Source organism: Cyrtonyx montezumae, unplaced genomic scaffold (assembly GCF_038088225.1).
Source record: "Cyrtonyx montezumae isolate F1298 unplaced genomic scaffold, pur_monq_1.0 scaffold_20, whole genome shotgun sequence".
In the NCBI taxonomy this organism is placed as follows: domain Eukaryota; kingdom Metazoa; phylum Chordata; class Aves; order Galliformes; family Odontophoridae; genus Cyrtonyx; species Cyrtonyx montezumae.
The window spans coordinates 160,727-187,172 of record NW_027071937.1 but is presented as its reverse complement, the minus strand read 5'-3'; the positions used below and the strand labels follow the sequence as shown (position 1 = coordinate 187,172).

General features: G+C 36.3%; 1 protein-coding gene across 6 annotated transcripts in view; it reads left to right on the top strand.

Annotated features, from left to right (window-relative positions):
- Positions 1 to 9,401: 9,401 nt before the first annotated feature.
- The window catches only part of RALGPS1 (Ral GEF with PH domain and SH3 binding motif 1), a 74,463-nt gene continuing 57,418 nt past the window's right edge, over positions 9,402 to 26,446 (top strand). For 4 of the 6 annotated variants that reach the window (XM_065737311.1, XM_065737309.1, XM_065737307.1 and 1 more), the window contains exons 1-9: positions 9,402 to 9,520; positions 16,187 to 16,268; positions 17,975 to 18,101; positions 19,878 to 19,985; positions 22,242 to 22,292; positions 22,978 to 23,061; positions 23,491 to 23,580; positions 25,159 to 25,251; positions 25,945 to 26,071. In XM_065737311.1, coding sequence (XP_065593383.1) covers positions 18,045 to 18,101; positions 19,878 to 19,985; positions 22,242 to 22,292; positions 22,978 to 23,061; positions 23,491 to 23,580; positions 25,159 to 25,251; positions 25,945 to 26,071 — 610 coding nt within the window. In that variant the 5' untranslated portion in view covers positions 9,402 to 9,520; positions 16,187 to 16,268; positions 17,975 to 18,044. The remainder of the gene's footprint in view (positions 9,521 to 16,186; positions 16,269 to 17,974; positions 18,102 to 19,877; positions 19,986 to 22,241; positions 22,293 to 22,977; positions 23,062 to 23,490; positions 23,581 to 25,158; positions 25,252 to 25,944; positions 26,072 to 26,446) is intronic. The other 2 variants (XM_065737308.1, XM_065737312.1) reach the window with 2 other exon arrangements.

Genomic DNA, 26,446 nt, shown 5'->3' with positions numbered 1-26,446 from the left:
TATATATATATATATATATATATATATATATATATATATATAAAGACTTTCACTTTTCCTATTCTGGTTGAAGTGAATGTAAAAGTATGTGAAGTTTTATACCATTTACCATTCTTTCAACTGCTAGATCTCCTCCGTCTAGGATTTAGGACTTCAGACTTCGGGAGAATCTTTTTGGTTTTAGAAGAATGTTTGGTTTTCATTTTATTAAACTATTACTTTGTGTGCAAATGAGCAAAGTGAATTACCTTGTTTTAATAGCTTTGCTCTGTAACATTTGTAAACCAAATGCCATAAATCTATTAAATTATGGTTGAATTGTTGAGGGATTTTGTTAGTTGTCTAGAACATAAACTGGACAACCTGTGGTGCTGACCTTTTTATATATATAGAGATAGATATATATATCTATATATATATATATATTTAAAAAAAAAAAAAAGAAAAAAGAAAACTAATAGCAAACCCAAAAGTAGCATTGTGGTTTTTACTGGCCTCAGAATCTACCTTCATTTCGTACTGTAGAAGCATACCAGGTAATTAAAATTAACTTCATCACTTTTCATGGTTGGTTAATGCTAACCTGAGAGATTTTTGTAGTTTAAACTGTAGTATTTCCAAGCAGTATTTAATAGGTCTCTTCACAGAGAGCTGTTTTCAGGTGCACAATGACTTCCTAACGTACAGCTCCAAGTGACATGTCAGCACTTGGAATTTGTAGTTTTTTTGTATTTAAAAAAAAAAAAAAAAAAAAACACAAATACTCTATGGGAACTTCAAGCAATATGTCTGTTATTTCACATGCAAGTATTACAGAGTTGCTGTGGCTTCCCTCACATCTTCAGTGGTTGTTTGCTGCATAAATGAATTACCAACAACTTTTAAAATACTCTTTGTTTCACCAAATGTTTTTATGTTGTGTTTTTTTTTTGTTTGTTTGTTTTTTTTAATATGGTGCTAACTTCATCATTTAGGTCAGTATAACGTATTAAAATGTGAAATGTAATGGTAACAATTAAGGAAAATTTAAAAAATAAAAATAAAAATCACACAGTAGCTTAAGAGACCTCAAAAGCATGAGCTAGCAAACACTACTATATAAATTCTACCCAATAAGAAAAATGAAATGAATTGCATACTTCTTTAAAATACATGTTTTATATAGTTGGGCCTTGTTGTTTAGCAAATAATGAAAGGATATTTGTGAGCTAAGTCTATCTGTTGTCCATGTCCTGAAATTTAGAAAATAATGGCTCATTCCTAAGTTAGAGGAAAGCAAAGAGGTATGTTTGCTATGTCGTAATGCTTTTTGGGCTCCTCTGAAGTCGGGGCATATTTGTGCAGTAGCTTTATTGAATACACTAGTTATTAATATTGTGACAGTTTGCAATAAGAAATCTATTAAATACTAAGTTTTAGTATAAATCCACTGACTCCTTGGGAGCAGTTTTAATTAAATTGAGTACCTAAAACTGCCTAAATAAAGAGGTACAGGGAGATAGAACATTGTTTCTCTCCCTGAACCAACAACAGAACTTGTTTTCAATAAAGGAAATTCTATGTCTGCATCTAGGAGAGAGAAGGTAGTCTGTATGTTTACCCACTAAAAAATATGTTGGTGTTTCTTATACTGTTTTTTCTTACATGTTTAAGTAATTAAATGCAAAAAATATAAAATAAAAAACATCTTGAAAATTAAGTTTGAGACATGCAAAATCCAAGAAATGTACAGTTATTCTTAACCCTTATCTTGGATCTGTGCTGTGGTGCCTTTGGTGTGACCTTTTCCGTGGAAGTATGAATTGAGGATAGCAGGATATGGGTACTGATTCTGTATTTCTTGAATTTCTCTGTGTCACAATCTTAACACTATTTAAATCTAGTTCTTTGTATTTGTAAATTTATCAAACTGGTTTGAGTTTACCAAAGAGTGACTTATCCAAAATTGTCTCTGACAAAAGCAAACAAACAAAAAATACAGAAAATCACTTTGATTGTACAGATTCAGGTTGAAACCATTGTAAAAAGACTGTTAAGAGGCAGGAAGTGATCTCTCTCTTTCTACAGAATCATGATTCAGCAATTTGCAAGTTTTACTTGCTCCTATTCATGTTGATAACGCCATTTACCTTTTCCACTGCTAGCAGTGTTAAGAATTACCAAGCCATAACACAGTACTGTAAATTTCAACAGTGCTTCAAAAGATGCATACATAGACAAGCATAAAATATTCAGCATTACATTTGCACTTGCAAAGTGTGTGACTCTGGTAGAAAACGAACTTCCAACCTGGCAACAGCAAATAAATTGTGCCTTGTCACATAATGGTATGCCAGGTTTAACATTGTCATGAAACACGAAGCATTGTCTAATTGAAGTTAATTTCACTAGTCTGCCAAAAAAGAGTATGCTGTGTTATTTTAAGCAGATTATGGAAGTACTGTACAGTGTCTTGTTTCTGTAAGTTAGCACAGACCTGTTAACGCGTTTCATCTACAATAAATGCAGAAGTCAATAAAATCTGTGAACAAGTATTTGACAGCAGAGTAAATCATGAAATTATGTAGGCTGGTTCATAATTGAGTCTCTTCTTTATCTACCTTTTTAATTATAGACAAATGTGAAAACAGTGACAGTGTCCTTTCCTCTATGTTTAACCAACTATGACAAACTGTGAAAATAAAGGATTTTCTATCTTTGCTAATGTTTGTGGTTTTAAACAGTTATTTTAGTTTACTTAATCAGTTATCTTCTGTATTACTTTTAAACCTGTAAATACATTTAGAAAATAGCTTTGTAAATACAGTATATTAGCAGTTCAGTACGGTCAATAACTCTTCAAGATTGGCTCTGCTATTTTTAGTGTGAAATCTTTCAGTAGCATAAAGGATACTGTCAATTCACTGTTCAGCAGAATATACTGTAGGCCTAAAGTGATAGTTTTTTATGCAGTCTTCCCAAGCATAAATTAATGTTTTATGCTGAAATTTTCGGTTTACTTTTAGACAAAGCAATGAGCCTCTTAATATATTAAGTTTGAATTTTGGGAAGAACAGCAGGAATAAAATCAAGGGCTGGGAAACGATTGAATGAGCTTTACCTTTAAAAATACATTATTTGAATTTTTGTATTAGTTTACTGTGATTCTTTTTGTCATTTTTCTGAACCAGTTTCAGATGAAACTATTGAAAGGGACTCAAATATGCAACACCTAATCTATTTTCCAAGGGAATTTTACCCTTGAATGGTGCTTTTTGAATGGTCAGGGTTATTTATTAAATTTTATATTTGAAAGTATTTGCGGAATTGTGTAAATTCTTTATATGAATCTGTTTAGTTCATTAATTGTAAACTTCATAATATTCAGTGATTGAATCTAAAGTTTAGTAAAGTCATTCAAAATGTTCAAAATTTAAAATGTGTGCATTTTACATATCTTCTAACAAGTGCCGGAGTAGTTGTATTAAATATTGTACTTTCAGTATGTTTGCACATCCCTGTGACAGCATGAATTTAGTTATGTAGGTTCACGTTTGAAAAGGAAAAAAGAAAAAAAAAAGAAAAAGACAAAAAACCAAAAACAAACAAAAACACCACCCTGAAATATGTTCCTGTATTTATTTCTTCAGGGGATGTGAAGCTAATTATCAGTAACTGAGCAGGTTTGCTTCTAGTTTACATAATTCCTACTATGGTAGATACAATGCACTGCTGTCTCTCCACTTTACATATATTACGAATCCAACCTTTGGACTTGTATTGCAAGCCTCTGGTTGTATATCTGATTAGGGGTAGAGATCTTGCACGATTTTAACAGTGTTTGTTTCTGACTGTATTTTTTAAATAACTTTTATTTGTATGATTGTTTTTCATTGTTAATATTTGAACAGTTTGAATGACTTGACTTGGTGTCATGAACTTGCAATACAAACTGGTAACCTCACAACTCCACACTTCAACACATGAAGTAAATGAAGCTAGCTAAGCTGATGCTGTAACAATAACTTGCCATTAAGATTTATTTTATAGCATGAATTCTAAAATATTTATTCAAATGCTCTTTTACTCTTGTATTCACTTTGGTTTTAGATTTGTGACATGACTATTTCAGTGCTGCTTTATTTTGTTCTGATGAATTTGTTTCTTGCTTGTAAATTGCTTTTTTTTTTATGGTATAAAGTCAATGGGAATTGCTGTTTGTAAATTAAAATGCTTCTAGAGCAAACGTATGGTGTTGGTGTCTACATTTAGATAATAATAGTGGACTTCAGAAAAAGGAGACAAAGTATTCTTGAACTTTGTCTTTTTGCCAGCCTTGCGCTTGTTTAGTTCTGAAAAGATTAGCATTTCAGTGTTGTGCTTCAAAAGCTTGTCCAGAACAATAAAATAAACTGCCTTGCAAACTGTCTTAACAGCAAGTCAGAGGTAACCCAGTTGGGTGGGAAGGTGTATTTCTTTTTGAAAGCGATGTTTTGCTGTGCCATATGCAACAGTAGAGCTGTGTAGGTTACAGCTCCTGCCACACAAGCTTGAATTTAACACGAGTATCTAGCAACTGATAGTTGTTTTCTGCTGGTAGCTGAGCCTTAGCTGCTTTCTAACTGGGTCTTTAAGTACCTTTGTAACAAGGAACTTCTAGGAGTAATGAATACATCCAAAACCAAGTGTATGCTATCACTAATTTGCTGAGATTGACTTGTCTTTCCAGGGATGAGCAGAATCTTGCAAAAAGGCAGCTGATGCTATGAAATTTAGTACAAAGTTTGCTAGTGTTGTTCCCACCTTTCTGTTGTATATGGGATGTTTGCTAGCAAAGACTTTTGTTCTATAACAAAGCTGAATTAAATCTGAACAAGCTGTAAACTTAACAGGCACCAAAGGGTGTGTCTGATTTAAGGGTTGGAGGAGGTTAGAGTTTTATTCCCTTTATTGTTTAGACAGACTCAGTATGATTAACTGTTCTAAGAAAGCGTCTGTTCCATTGCCCTTGCTTATAGTTTCTGAAAACTCAAGTAATGTGGAGCAGGGTAAACGAAACATGACTTAATGGAATAAAAGTAATGCTGCTTTTGCCTGAGGAAGGAGAGTAAAGAAACAACCAACAACAAGTTATATGAGGTTTTGGTGTCCTGTTATTTTGAGAAGGTAAACTGTTCCCTCTTGTCAGGTAGCTGTAGGGTGGCAGGGCTGTGTCCCTGTGAGTTGATGCTGTTAACTTTTGGTGCAAAGCTTTTCACAAGTTCCTTCTGAACATTCTGACGTTTCCTTTGTCATAAATATAAGCAGCTTTAGCTGTTTCCTATGCACACTTTCCTGTTCATGCTTCAGTACCTGTCTGCACTGTCACTGTACTACTATAAATCAGACTCATATTTAAGAACCCTGGAAATCTCATACAATGTAAAACAAACAGATTAACTGTAGGCATGAGAGGAGAAGAAACGAGGGTTTTATAAGAGAGGCAAATTGCAGTCACCCATGCTCTAGTTTTGCTGCTCTTGAAACAAGGCTTCTGATGTAGTTTTATGGCAAATTTGCAAGGCTGATGGAGATCCACAAAGTTTGGCTTGCGGCTGCTAAAGGCTGCAGCGCAACAGGCGATGGGTGAGGAACTGATTCCTGTGGGCAGAGACTCAGCTGCTCTGCCCCGACGACAGCTTCCAAGCATCCTTCGACAGCTCCGGAGAGGCGGAGAAAGCCTTCCCGGGAACCGCAGGTGCGGCACGCAGGGCCTGTGCCGCTAAGCAGCGCGGACCCACCCCCCCGCTCTCGTCAGCCAGAACAGACCGGGCCGAGCGGATCCCGCCGGAAAACAGCGCGACCCCACACACCTGCAGGCAGCAACGGCTCCTGCGCACTCGGCCGCTCGATCGCGTGGCCCCGCCCTGCGCCACGCGGATTGGTGAGCGCTGCCGTGCGCAGCGGTGATTGGTCGACGGGGCCGTCAGTCCGGCGCGCCCCGACCCCTCCCTTGGATCCCCCCACGCCAGTCGGGCCTCGTCCTCGGTGGCTGTAAAGGGCGGGCTGCGGTTCCCCTGCGCTGCCCGGGCGTAGGCGTCGAGAAGGTTCGTGGGGGGTATCGCCCGCGGCCGCAGCCTCCGAGACAGGTGAGACGCGCCCCGCGTCCCGTACGGGACAGGTGTTACGCGGCCGGGCCCTCCTCTCTGGCTGCGACCTATGTTGCCGCAGAGCTCTCCAGGCCCGTCTCTGCCGCCGTCGTTCACATCCTCGCCTCGGGTGTGTGCGGCAGGCGGAGCTTTGCGGCCCCGGGTCCGGCCGGAGCCCGAGCGCCGCGGGGAGCACGCGGCTCTTCAGCGTTCCGTACGGGCGGAGCGCGGTCCCCGGGCAGGTGTGAGGCGCGGGGCCAGGGAACCACCCGCCGCCGTCACCGCGAGCCCCCTCCCCGCAGGTGTTTCCCCAGGCTGCGCTGGGGCCGCGCTCTGGTTTTGTTTTTGTCCTTCGCGGCCGCCGCCGTCGGAGCCTCTGAGTGCCGGGCCGCGTACCTGCACCGCGCGCGTGCCATCGCTGCTTTGCACTACTGCCCCGTTTCGGCCCTTCCGCGGCCGGACGCGGCCGGCCTCCTGTGAGCCCTGCGTGCGAGCGGCCGGCTTTACTGACGGGTTCGATTTCCAGGGCTGGAAGGGTGTGATGAAATGAGGGGGTCGTTTTGGGGCCTGGGGATCCGGGAGAGGTGCTGTGCTTTTCGGGACTCAGAGTTTGTTAACTGGATAACAGACGGTGTATGTGTAAAGCTTCTGGATTTGACTGCTTCCTCTTCTGGGTTTCAGGAATACATTTGAAAACTATTTTCACACGGTACGGGTTATATTGCTCAAGTACTGCTAAGGAGCGTCGATTGCCTCAGGTCTGTTTTCTGGTGGGTTTTTTTTGGTTTTTTTTTTTTGGTTTTTTTTTTGGTCGAACTTGAACTACACTGCAGCAGGCCGCAGCGTGTGGAGGCCTTGGCAATGGTGGAGGAAGGGCTGCTGAAATGCCTGGCAGCGGAACTGCAGCGTGCCCCTGCTCTGTAGTGATGCGTATGTGAAAGTGGAGCACTCTTACTCTCCCTTACTTCTTTTTTTGAGAGAGCATTAACTTTCAGAATTGAATGTAGCTATCTGTACCTAACAGATGTCTGTAAATTCGGGTTTGTTTTTGTGCTGGGACAGTTGTGTTAGCATGGTAACAATCTATATGATTTGCACTTCTTTGTCAGTTTTCTTTGTATTTACCTTAGTTTAGTGGGGGGGGACGGGGACAGTCTACCACCTAGATTGCTTTCTGCATGAGCTTTCCTTTCTGACCATATAAACTTTATTTCTAGGTCCTCGGTGCTTTTTGTAATCAGTGTTGTATGTGTATACAAGGCAGTATTTAAAAGCATTAATGGAGGAGAGCTTTAGAAAATGGAAGAGAGTTTCATTTATCTTGCATACAAATGTTAATATTTTACAATGAATGTGCATAGGAAGCACAGCTTTATTCAATCAAAAAGTCTAAGAAACTTATTTTAAAAATATATATTTTGAAGGTTTTACAGAATCTTATTTTTTTAAATTCTGTTAGTGACCATGTCAGTTATGTTTTCTGATCTGTCATTGTTTCCTGAAGCAACCAATACCAAAGGCCACCAAGAGGGCAGAGCACTGGAGCTGAAGCTCCTCTTTTTCAGCTACTGCAAAGTGTATTCTGCTTTTCTTTTAATTAAAACATCAGTTTTCAACATTCATCTGTGTAAAGCTCTTATTCCACAGATTTTTAGTTCCTGTTCAAGTTTGAACTTAGGAAATTAACCAATACAGAATGGGGAAATAGTTAAGCTGAGGTTGTCTGATTTCATGTGGGCTCACTGCTAAGCTTGTCCATGTCCCTCTGGATGGCATCTCTTCCTTCAGCCAACTGCACTGCTTAGTTTGCTGCTGTCAGCAAACTTGTTGATGGTGCACTCGATTCCAGTATTAGTGGCATCAACACTTTTTTTTCCAAAATTTTTTTTTCCAGTAAACTAATGTTTCATTTAATGTTGCTGTAAAACAGTTAGGTTTATCTTGTAAAACATCATCTTCAAGTGATGGAAAATGAATAACAGGTTTAGCTATTTTTTACACTAAAATGTTTTCATATTTTTAAGTGTTGAATTTGAAAACCCTGCAGCTGGTATGTGAATGTAGACCTCCTTTTGTGATGAGCAAAGCATAGCTAATCCTTCACCAAAGAGAAAAAGACTGCTTAGGTGGCATAGTTAAAATATGCTGCTTCCAGTTGTATTCCTTCATGGCTTCAGCTTTTTATTTAATAAGCGATCAGAAATCCCCTTTCTTAAGTAAGTGTAAGTATTTTTAACTAAGAAAATAAACTTCTTTTAGTACTAAAGATGAGTATTTTTCTCATGTTTGGGCAAGAGAGCTTTTTCCTATCTTGTAGAAATTTCTCGCAAATAAATATTTAGGTACATTCTGAAGGAATATGTTAGACCAAAGAAGTTGAGAAGGTGAGAACTTTGTGGAAGCTTTCCTAGTTCCTTCAGCAGATAGTACAAAATGTAAGGATTTTGAATTATTCTACAGTCTGTGACATGGTTTGAGATGAGTTAACTTTCATAGCATTGGTGGTGGTTGTTTTTTGCCATTCCTTCATATATTTAGTGTAGGTTCCTTAATGGTAAGAGGAGAATAGGGATTGTAGTAGAGATACTGTGATAACAAAAGTCACCGAGTATCAGAGTGTTAACTTTAGCAGTGCCGCATAGACTTTAATGGGATTTTCACGTCAATTTCTCTATGATAATCTGTACCCACCTTGAAATATCTGTAAGATGATCTTCTTCTAATTCGATGTCTAGTTGTCTTCAATACTAGCGATTATTAAAATTGGTGTAAGATAGAAGAGCAGAACAGGGAAGGGATGTTTCTAAATGTCACCAAGGCAAGTTACTGGAAGAGCATTTTCTCAGATTTGCTGCTGGTCTTCTTTGCTAAAAGAGCTGTTCTTAATTTGCCGATATAAAAAGAGTGATCAGTTGTATTTTGTTGTGTTCATTCTTTTTTTGAGAATTAAGTGTTAGCCAATAACCATAGCTATATCTGCTTGGAAGTTTTACTGGCTGATCATGTGAGCAACAGTTGCAGATATTTATTTGGAGAATAATTAGTTATGGGATTCTTATAAAATGTTGCTCTCCATCAGTGATGTAATCTTCATTTTTGAGTTTTGGAATCTGTAATACGCTAGTAAAGCTAGACTGTGGAATTAGCCACCAAAGCAATTTAAAGCTGGGACAGTGTTTCCTGTATAATCCTATAAAAATACCATGAACATGTTTCAGGTTGGAAATGCAGAGTTTGAGAAGTTAGTTAGAATTACAGCAATATTTATTATTATGTTTTCTGGTAATTTGCAGGAGTGCCATGCTTGTAAACGAAATAAAGCTACTTCATAGCCAGAGCTGTTGAGTGTGAACAATGGCCCAATGAAGATGTACAGCAAAATGGGGTGAGTAAGTGCAGAACTACCGTGTTCTGTAAGTATTCATCTGTGATTAAAATGGGTGTCTCACTGTTTTTGTTTGCTTGAGTTGTTTATCAATTCTCTTACGCTGGTAAATCCTTGAGCTGTGGCAGTAATTGTTACAGTGATATTGCAGATACTTCTTTTTCTGTGACTTTTTTCTTGAGGCTTATCTGAATTGTAGCTCTCTCAAACACATCTTGTCGTAGGTCAGCAGGCTTTTGTGAGAAAACTTACTTTTCCTGTAGGGAAAGCTGCAGCTCTATTTTGATTTGAATTGTGATGGTATCAGGTTCTCAGAATTGATGTTTATTATTTATTCTTTGTTAAGAGTATGTATTGTTTTTGTAGCTAGTGTCGTTAAGCTGATAAATATTCTTTCACTTTTTTACCTTCAGTGTTATGCAGCGGCGCTTACTCCCTTTTTCCTTTTTCTTATATTTTACTATTTGCTAAGACAGTTGGTGGTCATGTTTTGTTTAACTTAAGGAATTATCGATTAACTACAACAAACAGTTATTCTACGTTATAAATGTTTATTTTATATTTTTCAGGTGTCAATAGACAACTTCCATGAGCTGCTTTTGTAAGGGTGCCTCCTGCAGAGCATCAATTGTATGTTGCTTGGGTTAAGATAAAGCAATTTAATTCCACATAGTAGGCAGTTATAACACCCCTACTGCATTTCAGGAGTAACCAGAATATGTAGCACTATTGTGTTCTTTCACTGTTCTGTGAACTTGTTTGTAGTTCACATAGAGCATCAGTAGGAGGCTGAACTGCAGAATCTGATTTGATGGCCTATTTGGTGTATGTATTACTGTCAAGCTGCCTTCGCACAGTCATCTATTGGAATGAGGTTTGCTTCCAGATTGATTGATTTTAAACCAGTCATTTGAATGGCATGGGGTAGCTTTCTCTGCTAGAGTTAGTGTCTAAGTCTAGAGGAAGCCTAAGACACCTGGAGCGAGTAATGTTCTTGAGAATTGTCTTGGCTGATTGAATTAACACCTTCAGTGACTGTCAGCATTTTTTGGTACAGATTCTGTCTGTTCTGCCTTGTTGGAAGCAGAACCCATGTTCATTGTGACCAGTAGTAATCTCTGAATTCCTCCTGTATGTGTATATTTTCCTGAGTTCTTTCTTTCAAGAACATCATGTTTACATTTGCCTTCTGAATCATGTTAGCTGACCTAAGTAGGCATTTACACTGTGTAAAGCCTTTTTTATGCTCAGATAGTCCCAAATGAGGGAAAGCCAAATGAGTCTCCCCTGTCAGGAATGGTTGAGCAAACTGGGTCTGTTCAGCCTCAAGACTCAGAGGTGATCTTATTAATGTTTATAAATATATTAAATGTTGGAGTCAAAGAGGCATGGACAACCTCTTTTCAGCAGTCTGTGAGGACAGAACAAGGGGAAACAGCCATAAACTGGAAGTTCTGCACCAATATGCAAAGGAATTTCTTCACAGTAAGAATGACAGAGCACTGGAACAGGCTGCCCAGGGAGGTTGTGGATTCTCCTTCTCTGAAGATATTCAAGACCCACCTGGATGTCTATTTGTGTAGCCTGCTGTAGGGGACCTGCTCTGCAGGGAGGTTGATCTCTGGAGGCCCCTTCCAACCCCTGCGATTCTGTGAAAATAATGAACATCTCTATCCCTTGGTTTTGACTGAGGTTTAAAAATCTTCTTTAGATCTACACTGGTGTTTCTAACAGATAAGTTGACTCTAAGGCATCTAATTTCTTTCTTGTGCAGCAAGTTTACTGGTTCTGTTCACTCTTGCTTCCTCCTTCCCCTACCAAGAGAGTGAAAGGTTCTCTAATTAAAGTACAGTCATCTTTGTCCATGTATTCACAACAGACATCACTGAATAGTCAAAAGCATTGAGTAGTCAAAAGTTTATTGCTAAGCAGTTTTTTATTTTTCACCCTAAAGGATTCAGATGTAAAGATCTGGTTGGTTCCAGGTAGCAATCATTATTTTCCGTTAAATGAAGAGTCATCAGAGCATTTGCTTCAGTTCCCCCAATTTTCTTCTCCATATTTTTCCTGAAAAATAAAGTTTCTGTGTTTTTCAGAACACAGAAGTACTTGTGCCATGCTGTAATCCTCATTAATTCTGTAATTTTCAAGTAGTCTTTGTGTCAGTCATTTTCTTGGTTTGTACTGTGAGCTATTCCCAGGTGGTTCTGTGTTTTGTTTGTTGTACTGTACTTTCACATAAACACTTCTTACTTGATCAGTATTGGAGGCTTGTAGGTAGCAGAAGTTGACTTACCAAAGTCCTAAGTGTTCATCATTAGTTCATTGGAAAAAGTGGGTGGTGTAGATAAGGGAATTTGTTTCATCCTTTTTTTTTTTTTTTGTCATTACTATTTTTTGTTGATTGCTCTGTGCTCTGTCACTTTGGAGGACTGTGCTGGGCTGTGCTAAGAACTGCCAGTGGGTTGAAGGATGTGATCCTTCTTTTCTGCTCAGCACTTGGTTACGCTGTATCTGGAATGCTGTGATCAGTGCTGGGCTCCCTAGTTGAAGGAAGTTACAGGCATACTGGAATGAGTCCCAGGGAGAGCCATGAGGTATCCACCTCGTAATGAGACAATGATCACTGAAGCTACCTATTGAGGAAGAGAGCAGGTCTATGGGAAATGCTACGAATGTGTAGAAGCACCTGATGAGAGGATGTAAAGAGGAAGGAGGAAACATTTCAGTGCTACCCAGTGAATAGAAAACAGAGGAAATGGCCAGAGAACAAGAACAGCAAATTTCATCTAAGCATGAGAAAACGCTTATTTACCTTGAGAATGGTCAAGCACTGGAGTGGATTGCCCAAAGGTACTGCAGAATGGTGACTATCAAAACTGATCTGAACCTTCTTTAGCAGAGGGATTGAACAGTTTCAGCCTCAGTGATTCTGAGAGTAATGGGTATTAAAGTTATGCATATTACAGAGTTTCTGAGAGTTGGTAGGGTTTCTGAATTCACTTTCTACTGGTGAAGCAAGCAGTGAACAAACATTGCATTAGTTGTGGAAAATAACTCTAAATGGTAACAAGGGAATATTTATCCAGTCCTTCATGGACACCTTGATTATTGGAGTATAGAGTAAATCGGGGCAGAGCAGCAGTGGTAGTCACTAGTTCCTACACTTTACAGACCTCTTCCAAAATGCTTGCTCTTTCAGTCAAAATGATACTGCAAAATTAACGCCTATGGTGTTACTTTGGAATGTTGGAAAACGTGAGCAGTTAAAGTATTGTCCACCCCTGAGTGCGTTCAGTTAATTGGGACTTAGTGCACTTAGGTGCTGTCTAGCATTGTCTTTTTAGTGATTTCACGTCAACTAAGTTTCTCTGTTTTTATAAAGAACACTAAAATAGATTTTCTGAGTAACTGTGTGCAAGAGCACAACTTAGGAAGAACTCATTGCCATTTTAATTTCTTAAGAATGTATATTTGTCTTGTAGATTTTCTGGGTTATGATTCCATACTAAAACAAAAAATTAAGACATTTTGAAAACAGGCCCTTTAATAAGTTAAGAATCTCTGCCGCCTAGTGGAACATTGCGAACATTGAAGTGTTCTAAAACAAATCAGATTTAGAGAGAATAAGTATTTTATGGTTGACAAAGAATGAGACATTTTTAGTAGCAAAGGATGCTAGATTTTTTTTTTTTTTTGGGGGGGAGGGGGAAGGAGGAAAGGGGGAGTAGTAGATTGCAGTTCTTTTCTTAATTTAAGATATGAAACTTCTTGTTTCCAATGAGAGAAGAACATGTGAGATACTCCTGCTGTCTTCTAACATTTGAATGCAAAAAATCTTATTATTAAAAGGTCACTTGGAACCTGCAAAGGCTGTTCTGCTTTTGTGGCAAATATTGCAACTATTAGTCCTCACTTTAATATAGCTTTAAATCAATTCTGAATCTGTCTTTTCATGTGTTAGACTTGATTATTTGTCAACTGGTCATTTGATGCAGGAATCTGCTTTTCAGCTGGCTTGCTCAGGAATGGTGCCTGTTACTGAAAAGTATTCATTTACCTTTCAGTTTGTGATCCCCTAAAGCAATGGGATCTCACATAGTTGATCCAGAGAACCTTAAAAATGTTTATATATTTTTGCTTACATTCCTGTTTGAATCTGTTGTAGATTGACAAGGCTAATGAGACACAATTTCTTTGTTAATCCTGATCAGTCTTTGTATCTTTGTATTTGTGCTGGTAGTATAACTGAATGGTTTAAATTCCTGTACTGAACTTTGGAATACTGGTTTTTTTTTTTCCTAAGGACATAACTTGACAGACCTTGGCACACACCAGTATAGGATTTTGTATGCTTAATTTAAAAATTGATTTCCATTATCTTTTCATTGTTCATCATTAAGTATAATAAGATTCTCAGAAAAGAATGTTCATGAAACTACTTGCTTGTTCATGACACATTTTATCTATAGGTGGTACTGTTGCCTAAAGCATAATGGAACTTATTCTAGAAACTTCCTGGTGAAATCAATACTGGAAATACACAAACAATTGTCACTTAGGAAGATGTTAGTCACATAAGTGTAAAGGCTTCTTAAATTTTGTATATAGCCTACTTACTTTTTTTTCTTGAACTATTAGACAATTATTCATTGTATTTGTTTTGAATACTTTGGAATTTAGTCTTGCCTCTGTAATAGGAAACACAATCCTTTTCCTCTCCACTTTGTAAAAGTCACATGGGAGGGAATGAGAAGTGGCGTATGTGACTGGATGGAAACTCTCAGGAAAGTAAAGATAGGATCTAGAGCCTGAAAAGCACTAAACTCTTCAGAACTGATTCTGTCAGGATTAAAAGGGGTTTTACAGTACTGTTTCTCAGTGCTCCTGAAGTTTGTGCATTACTTTCTTGAAGTTAGTAAGGATCCTGTTATAGCATTCAGTAGCTGCTTTTTGGAAAAAAATTGAGGAAATTCTCCTTTGAGTGATTCTGAGTTGGCTTTCTCTGTCACCTACAATGACAAAACAGCTGTCAGATTTAGAATAATTTTGAGAATTTACTATTTGCTTTTTAGTTCTAAGACAATGACACTAAGCAAAGGCAACATCAAAAAAAAAAAAAGCTGCATAAGTACTTAGAAGTGGAGAAGCAGTAAAAAATGGTTGTAGATACCTGATATTATTTCCCCTTCTATCTGCATTTATTAATAACTGAAGATAGGGTTCTTTCACCTTGTTTAAGCCTTTAGGCTGCAGCTGGATGTGATATAGATGGTGACACATTTCACATCAGTGGCTGAATGCAAACATGGGGGTACAAATATAAATACACTCTTGCTTCATCCTGTTGTCTTAATACAGTCCTACTTTACTCTTCAAATACATTTAACTAACATTTTCGTTTTGTACTCTACACCCACAGCATCTGAATGTGATTTTGTTCATAGTTCATGAAGGAGAGAAACATTCTAATGTTGAACATCTGGAGGAATAGTTTTGGAATGAAGAAACAGGAAAATGAGTGCAGTGTTCGTAAACAAAAGCTGAACATGGAGCTCAGTGTTGTTTATTGTAGAGGTATCCGTAGGTTGTGACAACTGCTTAAAAAATGGCAAAGGTAGAATAACTTCTTTATTTTTTTGTCTTGATGGAGGTTGAAAGTAAGATCCTTTTGGTGTTACTCATTCACTTGCCTTGGTCAACAAAAAGTTAAATCATTCTGGTGTTTGGAGAATCATTTTATTTCTTTTAATAAACCAAATCTGGTAACTTCCATTGATTTCAGCCAAGTTTATCAGCCTTCATGTGGAGCCTGGTGCTTTCTAATCATCTTCACTGAACAGGTGAGCAGCTAATTTGACCATTGGAAAAAAACTGTTACCTCTTGGTAATAATACCAAAGTGTGCTTTTTTTTTAAAAAATCATGGCACACCTGTCAGCTCATAATTGAGAGATAATAGGAAAACCACAATGAAGTAACAAAAGTAGTAAGTGAGTTTTTGAAACTGGTGAAGTTGGTTGTAGTTTAGAGCTCAGAACAGCTCCACTAAGTCTGATTTGAAGTCTATCTATCCTGGTATTTTTTCCTCCATCAAGAAAGTTAATTAGTAATGATCATCAGTGCTTGTTTACATTATTATTCCCGTATTCTTTAAAAACATGATGGTTTGTTCCTTTTCCTGAGTGCTCTGCTAGCATTCGGAATTTATGGCTTGGGAACATTCTTGGCCAGAGCTGATAGCTATTCTTCAGAGTCCTTTGTGACTTTCTTTGCATTATAAATTCATGGTCCTTGTCAAGTATATACATATCACTAAAAACAATGTGAAATTAACTCTTCAGCCTCCAGAGAGTGTCACTTCGGTGCCACAGGTGACAAAATCTGACAAATGCTGGTAAAGGCATAGCTGGGATTTTTTTTGTTTTGATTTTTTTTCAATTTTATGTGATTACTATGATTCAAGTAAATGCATATATAAAATGTACTAAGTTGGCAACAGACAACCAACAACATCTGTTTGGTATGTGTATTTGCACAGTGATTAATCCATTTTGCTACCAGCAGAAATGTTAGTTGTTTTGATTTCAGATATTAAAGCTCTTTTGTATCTCATGTGGTGAATGTTAAAATTAGTAGTAAGACTGACCTTGGGCTCATTACAAGATCACATACAGGATTTTTCTCTTCCCCAGTCAGAGCATTTTTGAGTCCCCACACACTGGAAAGCCTAGTCAAGAAGCTGGAGAAGGAAGAGAGTATTTTTATTGCCATTATGTAAGTGCCACATTTGAAAGAAATTACATCATAAAAAATTGCTTTCCACTTCAGTATATCTAAGGGCTTTTCACAGGAGAAATTCCAGACCCAGAAACAATTTTCAGTCTGTTACTGCTCAAAACACAAATTTGTTTGTATGGGAGATAAGGGAAATTGCTTCTTGACTAGTTTGACTGAGGTGATTTTGGCATTATTTTCAACACGCATACTGATTAATTTCACGTGTACATGTGACTATGTGGAGCGTTGCTTCTGTTTGTCTTGTAAGACGTCGTGGGGTGTTAAGTGCAGTGAAAATCTCACCTTTCCTAAATAAGCTAAAGTAGAAGATCTTTTTTAGTCTGAATTAGTAAATGCTATGTTCAAATTCTGGTTGTTGGTTTGTTTGTTTGTTTCTACTTCGATTTGAAAATAAGTTGCTCAGAATTTCTTAACCCTTACGAAAATTTGGAATAAAATGAAGGCTTTTGTGTGTGGAATCACAAGTTGTTGTATTTGCATAACTGATGTTATTTTGAAAATTTGTGAGGGATTCTTATGAGTTATCAATCAGTTGTCATTTCAGTTGTGCCTGTTTATACAAGTTGTTTCTTCTGATTGACACACAACTTAATTATGTATATCTTACATCCACCTCTGTCCATGTGGCACTTATCCTTTAAAGGGTGACTACTAAAATACATGCAAGAAAATGCAATCAGATTTCTTGGTAATGGGGAGATGATTGTCTGCTAAAATCACAGGAATCTGGTGTCTTGTATTTATTTGTACTTTATTTAAAGATTGAGTGGTTCTTTTGTATAAGAATATTACTGTTGGGCTCAACATCTGTTAATCCAGAGCTGCAGTATGTCAGTGGATTTTTGTTTTTGTTTTTTTTTCAATTTTTGTTAGACTGGATTTCTGCAGCAGTGTAGCTGGAATAAATTGTTCTACCCATCTACACAGAAGTAACATCTTTGTGGTACCTCTTAGATGTTTATTTTATTTTTTATTTTTTTGCCATTCTGTTTTGGTTTCTGGAAGAAGCTTGCTGTTGTATATTACATCTGTGAAGTCCCAGGCTAATTTGCATCTTTCTGCTTGAAGGCAGTTGGAAAAATCTTACTTCAGACCATGATGGATTATCTGAGATCCTGAAATTCTTCCTTCCTTTGTACGGTGGAAGATGTTGGCTGGTTCTGTGCTCTGAAAAATATCCATTCTTTGTGGCCTGACAAAATCCTTTCAGGCACACTTGTCTGTAAATATCAGTGGAGGTCTGAGCAACTGCAAATGTCATTTATATTTTACGAAAATACAGTCAGATTTCAAGTACTGGTTACATAAATAATCAATACACTCAGAAGTGGTGAGCAGGGAAATGTGAGGGAGCGCCATTTCTTCGGTCAGTGGTTTTAGTTTCTTGTCTTTAAATGTATTCTATTATCCTGCGGTTTCTGAATGAATGAGTGCAGTCTTGACATAAAATCTAATTAAACTTAAATGCAAACCCTTTTATTTGTTAAAATAAACAAAGCATTTATTGAGTTAATTCAGAGTGGAGGTAAGAACTTGGTGGAGCTTTAATGATATTCATAGAGTTGGTACTTGAAAGACAGAAGAGAATCTAGCCTTTATGATTACATCATTCCTAAGATTTGTTTAACAGATAAAGAACAGTGAAATCTCTTGTTTATGAATGCATTTACATTCCTTTACAGGAATTCTGCTTTCCTCATGTTGTCTTACCAGTGCTGGCTGTGCTGAAAATTTCTGCTTCTTAGTGTGAGCATGTATAAAAGGAATGACTTTGTGGCCAATGTGATGGTCACCTCTGCCACTCCAGAGGTACAGTTCACTGTCGTTTTTTTTTGTTGCCTTGTTTTAATTACATTGCTTTATCACTGTTATAAAAATGGAAGTTTTGGATTGTTTCAAATTTCAGAGAAGCCCTTTTCCACTGTAGGTTAATGTCAGTTGTGTTTCCCACGAGTGGTGTAGTATTTGACAACATGGTAATTCAAGCTCCATGGTTCTGAGTGCTAATAACCTATTCTTTTGTTGTTGTTAATGACAATTACTGATTCAGATTAGTTTTAAATAGCATTTTTTGACCAGTTACTGCATAGTGTACATTTCTGAAAACACCAAAGTTTGTGAACAAGAAAAATGTGTTGTGCTACCCAGATCAAGCCAGTAGGATGTATTCTATCTAGTTGGTTTCTTTTTTGGGGGAAAAGAAATTTACCAGTCTGTCAGTTGTCTATAAGATGGTATTCATTTTAATCTTTTGTATCCTTTGGAGACCAGGCAGCAAAAAAACCTATTCTCTGTGATCTGTGTGCAGGTGGTAGGTAGTGTTTGTAAGGTCCAAAGTAGCCAAACAAAGACTGCTTAGGAATTAGTTATGCCACTGAATTTCTCTTTAGTTGTTGTTGTCGTTTGTTGGTTTTTTTAATCCAGAAAGGCACATGTTTTAAATGTACTATTGGAAGTACATTTGCTTTTTGAAAAAGTAAATGTTTTGATGACATTCTTCCTTACTTGAGAAATTCTACTTCTTGTCTAAAGAACCGTATGAAGCATCTTTTTCCATAGTGGTACCTTTTCTGCCTGGAATTTGGTCCTGTCAAAGTGATTCTCCTAATTTAATGAAATGAATCAGTTGTTTCAGCAGTAAACTTTAAAAGTCACGTAACAAAACAAAAATATGAAATACAGCTGTGCCCTACAGAAGATCATTTTCTCAAATATAAATGCTATCTTCTCTCAAATGGGAATAATTTCAAACTGGATGTGTAAGCACAATTCTGGTTTCCTCTTAAATTAAAATTCCTATTTAAAATGATGTGAAGAAGCCTTTTCTCAGGACAAAAATATCTGTCACAGCTCAGAGCATGGAAATTCTCCATGGTCATACCAAAGATTCTTCTAATCCATTATTCTGCCTTTGAAAGTGACCACCTGCAAATGCATGAAAAGGGGAATAGGGGCAGTACAAGCACAACTGGAACATCCTGCTGGTGCCATATGTTTGCACTCTAAGGACTTTGAGAGGGGAAAGTCTTGGTTAGTAGCTCTCAGTGGCTGTCTTACATAAATCAGTCTCATCCCTTCTTTGAATCCACACAATTTTTTGATTTGCACAGAATCCTGGAGAAGGATGTTTGTCAACTTCCCTGAATGCTCTGTGAAGTCTGAACTTTAATGTACATTTCAGGGCATGTCAGTTCTCGCTTTTTTTGTTTTCCTTTCCTTCTCTGTTTGCATGATTTGAATCTACATGCTATTCCTACTCTTTACTTGGCATATTTTATTGAAACATTTCCATTGAATATGAATATTCAACATCCCAAGTTTCATTTTTGGGACAGTTCTTTTATCTGTATTTTAAAAATAGCTTTCAAAAGCCAGAAAATTCATGGAGCTAAAATTATATGTTGTTTTAGTTTTTACAGAAGGAGGTTTTCTGAAATATACTGGCAATGTTCCCTGACCATGTGAAGCTAAACATAATAATTTTAAAGTACAAATCTTTTTGAAGGTCGTGCTTTTTCATGTGTAATTTCTTGATTTTTTTAACCTGTCTGCAGATATGTGTCATTTTTCTTTTTTTCATTGTAGGGTAGTAGCAGCTCAGATTCTCTGGAAGGGCGAAGTTCAGATTATGCCAATAAGAGCTACGATGCAGTTGTATTTGATGTATTAAAAGTAACTCCTGAGGAGTTTGCTGTAAGTAGAAATGTTTATTTTGCATTTCTGCATGTATACTCTTCATGGCTAGCAGAATATTTATATATATTTATATATATTTATATATATATATATATACACTATGTATTGGGATTTAATGTTTGTGTTGTGTTGACATAGTATATTTTTTTCTACTTAAAGCTGCTTGATTTTTTTTTCCCAGTGTTTCAGAAAACAATACACTTGTAATAATACGTAATGCTAGGTATGTGTAGTTCTGTTGTTTTTTGTTTGCTTGCTTGTTTGTTTGTTTTAATTGAAACCACAAACGCACAGTCTTTTCTAGTGAAACATCAGTTTCTCAGAAAATTCAGTTTCTTAAAAAAAGTAAGGAAACTTTTTGTAGTCATTAATGCTAAGTTTTCAGTATGAAGCAGAAAGCAGAGCTGCTGTTTTGGTGTGAGTCTGATATAGTTCTCATGTTTTGTCTCTTACTATGTAATTTACATCTTAACTTGCTGGGGAACCAGAAAGAGTGAGGATGACAGTTATCAAACCTAGTTCAGTGTTTCCATGAATATTCTGGTCATCAAAGCAGCATTTCTTTCATTTTGCTTAAGTTCATACCTGTGGTGTCTTCTTCACAAAAGAAGACCTGGAGATATGTCTATGTTGTTCCTGTAAGTTTGTCACTTTGGAAAATATTCTGTTGAATCTCTTTTTAAACAGTAATCCAGAATACACAGGTGAAATCTGTTGTTAGGTAGAACTGTAAAAATACTTGTATGGCAAATCTCCATCTACTCAGCTTCAAAAAGAAATGGCCTGCCCTTTTGGCTCCTTTTCAGCAAAGCTTTACCATTCTGTGTATAATCAGAAAAATAACGTTAGAGTTGACTTATCAGAGGAGACAAAATATGAAATTATGTGATAATATATATCTAGATGATAGCTCAGAACATTGTATATACTCAACACAACAAAATGCGTTTGTAGTGATTTCTGAAATAGAATTATCTAGTTGATTTAAGGTTGCATGTAATTCACAGCCCAACAGTTTTTGTTATGTTCAACATTTTTACAGCTGTTGGTATAAGACAGGAGCTTGTTGATGAAGGTCTTTATTTAACGGTATACTTTAAGAGCAGATGTGCATATGCATGTGTTATGTCATGTAAGACATCTTATAGTTCCCAAGTCTAAATATTTGTAATCATTTTTCTTTCTCTAGTTTTACTGATGATCAAAAGCCATAGTAACTTTCTATTTAAATTATGACTGTTCTGAACCATCTACTGATACAACTGTTCGTTTCTTTGAAGTTGTTCGTGTTGACTTTAGTATGATCTTCCTTTCTTTTCATGTTGAAAACTTCCTTAGCCAGAGAAGTTGTTCTTCTTTTCCCAGATTGAAGCCTTTTCATGATTTACCTGATCTTCTGTTTTAGTGGCAGCTAAGAGTGGTCAGCTAGGAATTTATAGCAGTGTCTTCGTTAAAAGTAAATAATGATTTATGGAAGGAAGTTTTTTCTCATTAGATTCACGTCTGATAAATTATAGTAGAAACCAACAAAGAATCTGTCCTGGGGAAAGGTCCAAAGAAGCATTTGTTAGAGACTCTTTTAAATATTAAATCATAGGAATCAGAAAGTTAAAAAGCACTGTAAGTTTATATACTTACAGTGTAATTTAAACAGTATGTTCTTCAATATATTTTACAGGATTTCCACATACACAGTGTAAGTAGGAAACAGTAGAAGTATCTGATCTCTGATATGCTAAACAGTCTACAAGTACTTTTTAAAAAATCATTGGCTTTGTAACAGCATTATGTTTTATCAGGAAACACTCATTAGTAACTAAAAATGTGTGACAACTTTAAAGCATGTTCCAATTTTAACTAGTTAACATCGTAATGTGTTGTTGCATTTCAAGGCAGTGATAGTCTGCCTCAAAATATAGCCAGTGACGGGCAAATAATTTTTCCTACCATTTCTGTTGTGTAACAAAGTACACAAACCCTTTAGACTCTGAGAAACGCAGTTTTAGTTCTTGCTACAGGTACTGAAAGCCATTGTGTAGTTGCAGCAATTAAATGTAAAACAGTGAAACAACTTGTTTCCACTCAGGTGGCTTTCTTGTGGTATGACAATCTTATTATGCCTAATTCTGGATGATCATTTCTGGTCTGTGGAGAAAATACTACTGTATGTTTGAAGGGCCACGTCAAGCAGATGTAAACATGTAATTGTTTGCTCTTTTTATCGGATGAATTAAAATTCTGTCTTTATTGCAGAGCCAAATTACATTAATGGATATGCCAATATTTAAAGCTATACAACCTGAGGTAGGTTCTTTTTTTTTTAATTATTATTATTTTATTAACTATTTACATCTTTGGTTTTTCATTTCTCTGGAAATGTAACCATTTATGTAAAGCTCTTTCATTCTGAAGTGCTCAACTTCTTGCAGTCTACTAGCACTGTGAGTCTAATAACTAATAAACCAGCCTTATTTACTTTATTTGTAATCAGTCTTCAAAGAAGACAGCCCTACTATGTATGAATGTTTAAAAAAAAAAAAAGCCCTCAAAATAAACTACTCTCCTTTCTGAACTTGTTAGTTCATGTTTCACCTGTGGAAGGCTTAAATGGTGACAGATAGACATCTGAAATATATTGGAACTTGAATTTCTTTCTCTGGTGCTCACACAGTAACATGTAGACATCTGCATATGAAGAAATTGTTCAGTGCGTACAAAGTGGTTTTTGGAGAGTGAGCATTTGTTGACACTGCGTTTTCGTTGTGAAGTTCTCTGAAGTTAATAGCAACCTCGTTAAAGTTAACCTTGTTAGGTTAACCATCTCATGCTGCGCAGATCTATTGTATCTCAAAAAAAAAGTCTTTAGTTGTAATGTTGTTAAGTTTAGCTTTAACTTCATGTATGAAGTATTTAACCTAACCAAAGCCAGTTTCTATACTTTTTTAATGTTTTCAAACTTTACTGACTTCTAAGGCTTTTTGTTTCTTAGGAACTAGCCAGCTGTGGGTGGAATAAGAAAGAAAAACACATCCTTGCTCCAAATATTGTTGCCTTCACTAGGAGGTTTAACCAGGTAAATAATTCGGTGATATGATGAAGTATTGTTTGCCTGTTGTCTTTAAGTACAAAGAGAAATAGATCTACTTCTATGAATTAAAATATAAAAATATTTTTTAAATGAAGGTTTTAAAATGACAGTTCTTCTCAGTTACTCTGTCCATATTTCACTGTTGTTCCTGTAGACTATTAGTTCCTAATTATTTTTGTTGATGTGGTAGAATATTAGCAGTTCCTTTCCTTCTTCTGTAGTCTGCCTATTCCTTTAGTTATCTTAGCGTCACTTCACTTCTCTGCTTACTATGTCCAGAGGTTATGCTTTTGGATAGTACACAGGGGTATCCTACCGTGTTTTCTTCGTAGAGCATCATGGAAGTTTACAAATGTCTTACAATAAAGGACTTGATTGCCTAAATAAATTCTGTTCTGTGTGTTTACTTTATAGGTCAGTTTTTGGGTTGTACGAGAAATATTAACAACACAGACATTAAAAATAAGGGCAGAAATCCTGAGCCATTTTGTGAAAATTGCTAAAGTAAGTGCACATTTACCATAATTTAAAATTTTATTTCCTTTTTTTGCTTTTACACTACTTCTGTGAACCATTATTGGATTACAGAGGGTAACATTCTGTTCTTTAGCTATCTGCTAGGATATACCACATTGGTAAGACAAAGGTATGATTTCTGTTGTTTTTACTTAAATGAAACTATGCTGTTCAGTGTGAACTTTGCCAAACAAGGTTAAAAATGGTTTGTCTTGTTGCTGGTAAGCTACTTGTCAGCACTAAACATGACTGTATACTTCTGCTTTCCCTCCCTCCATTCAGTTGTATGTTTTTATGAAAATAACTGTTTTGCTTCTAAGACGTGAGACTTCATTACTACCTTTTAACAAATAGTTGTTGACATAAAAATTAGAGATACAAAACAGAGGTTTAGCAGTTGTTTGGTTTTTTTTGCAAGTAGCTCTTAACTGTTGTATTTTTTTGCTTTGTGACCCATGGCCATTCTGTTTTGTATGATGTCTTGTGATACTTTCGTAAGAAGATGGAATGTGCTTCTAAGGCCTCGGTGCTAATCTTGCGTGCATGGAGAGAATATTGTACATTGAATAATATTCTCCATGTACTGCAATGCTATTTTTTATGTATTATAAATATTTTTAACAAGTTTATGTAGCTGTTTTGTGTTTATACAGAAAGGAACATAGCTAAGCTTATAGTACATGGTACAAGTGTATTGTCCAAGGAACAGGAAAATGGTCAACTTGGAGATACCAGTTTATTATTAGAAAGAAGGGTTATTTCATTTGCAAAAAAAAAAACCCAAAACAATGCTGCCATTTTTTCTTTCCTTCTTTTTCATCAGTAAATTCCTAAATCTTCCTCATATGTTTCAGAGCAATGAATAAATCCATTATTCAAGGATGAATTTTACATTCACCCTTTTTTTTTTTGCATGGACAGCAGTTGTCATTTTAATAGGTTTCTGGAATTTATATTGTGGGAAGTCATCAATTGAGCCAGTTTTGTATCAATTGTTTGCTTTTGACATGATAATCTCTTGGGCAGTTCGGAACTGAAATTCAGTTGGAGGAAGGAAAATCTGTCATGTAAAACAGAATGCAAAATAGTGACCCTCTCATAATTAATACGGTTGACATCTTTGACATTTTTGACCTGTTTAAATACTGAATTTCCAGAATTGTACTGATACATTAGTGTTCATTCTCAAGAACAATAAACCAAAAATTATTTCCTATTTTCTGTTCCTGTATCTTGGTGTCACTTGGTTTACTCTGCCTTATGTCCGCTGGTTTTGGGTAATACACAGATGAGAACTTTATTTTCTTACCATGTTTTCTTTGTGAACATCATGAAAGTCATGCCTACAAATTAGATGAACTCATTTTCTTGGGGGATATATTTGAAAAATTTTTAACTTTTAAAGAATTCTTTAGATTTCCATGCATTGACAGCATTGGATGGTTTTTATTCTGTTTTTGTTTCAAGCTATTGATGAAAACTCTGTATTTTATAAAGGTGACTTTGAGATTAATTAATGCTGCTTTGCTTTTATACATACTAAAACTTCTCTTTTTTTTGTAACAGAAGCTTCTAGAGCTGAATAACCTTCATTCTCTCATGTCTGTGGTGTCAGCGCTGCAAAGTGCACCTATCTTCAGACTGACAAAAACCTGGGCTGTGAGTTATCTCTTGACCATTGTCTTTTCTTTCTTGTTTGAATGCTGTTTTTTTCTGAATTCTATGAATTATGTGCTCTGGGGAGAAGACTCAACATTCTTTGTCTTGCGGGTTTTATTTTTTTTATTTTTGAAATACTGCTGGAGCATCTAAAAACAAATGAAATTGAGAATGTGTTTTTATAGCTGCAGCTGAATGTGTTATGTATATGGCTTAATCTTTTGTTGCATTAGTATATTTTGCACTTTACATATTGTGCTGTAGTAAGCCCAGTAATATAAAATGGAAGTGTAAGCATCATGGTGATTTACTTTCCTTAGACCTCTTTTTTTTTTTCAGAAAACTTTATTGTACTTCTTGTAGGATACTACTTGTTGGAAATTTTGTTGACTCTATATAGCATACGTTTTTTTCTCTAAAATTATAGTACTGTTTAGATTTCACTACTGTGGAGTTTTGAGTAATGTAGATAATTGATAATAATCAGAAATAATAATAATTGTTCGTAATATAAAATTTCAGATTAGTTTGGTTTTTTTAATTAGCAGTAACACTTTTTCAAACATGCTACTAAAGATGACAACCAGTTGAATTTTAATTTCACTGTGGGTGATTCAGATAAGTTAGAATTTGTTTTTGAATTTGTATAGATTCTTTGTTTTAAATCTGTATATCTTTGTTTTTTCTGTGAAGCTTTTGAATCGCAAAGTCAAGACCACTTTTGAGAAGTTAGACTACTTACTTTCTAAAGAGGACAATTATAAAAGAACACGGGAGTACATCAGAAGCTTAAAAATGGTTCCAAGTATTCCATATTTAGGTGAGTGTGGGGAATTTAGCTTATTTGTAGCTCATTTTGAATCTCAAAAACCAGTGTACAGTGTTATTGACCTGAAGGATGGTACAGTTTGTGCAGAAGGATATAGTTGGTATACCTCGCTTTGTTTCGTGTTCATAAATATGAGATCTGAGCAAGTTTTTTAAGCTGTCTTCTGACTTGTAGAAGATATGTGCGTTACCAGCATCTGGAACTCTCAGTATGTCTTTATTTATCGTGCATTTAAGGTCATCAGAGTTTAGAGGGAACTGTTTCAGAAATGTCTTTTGAGTACAGCATGAGCTACAATTCCTGTAGCTTTCTATTTTTTGCTGGGCTGTTTTCTTCTAGATACATTATAATTTGGTATTTCTGAGC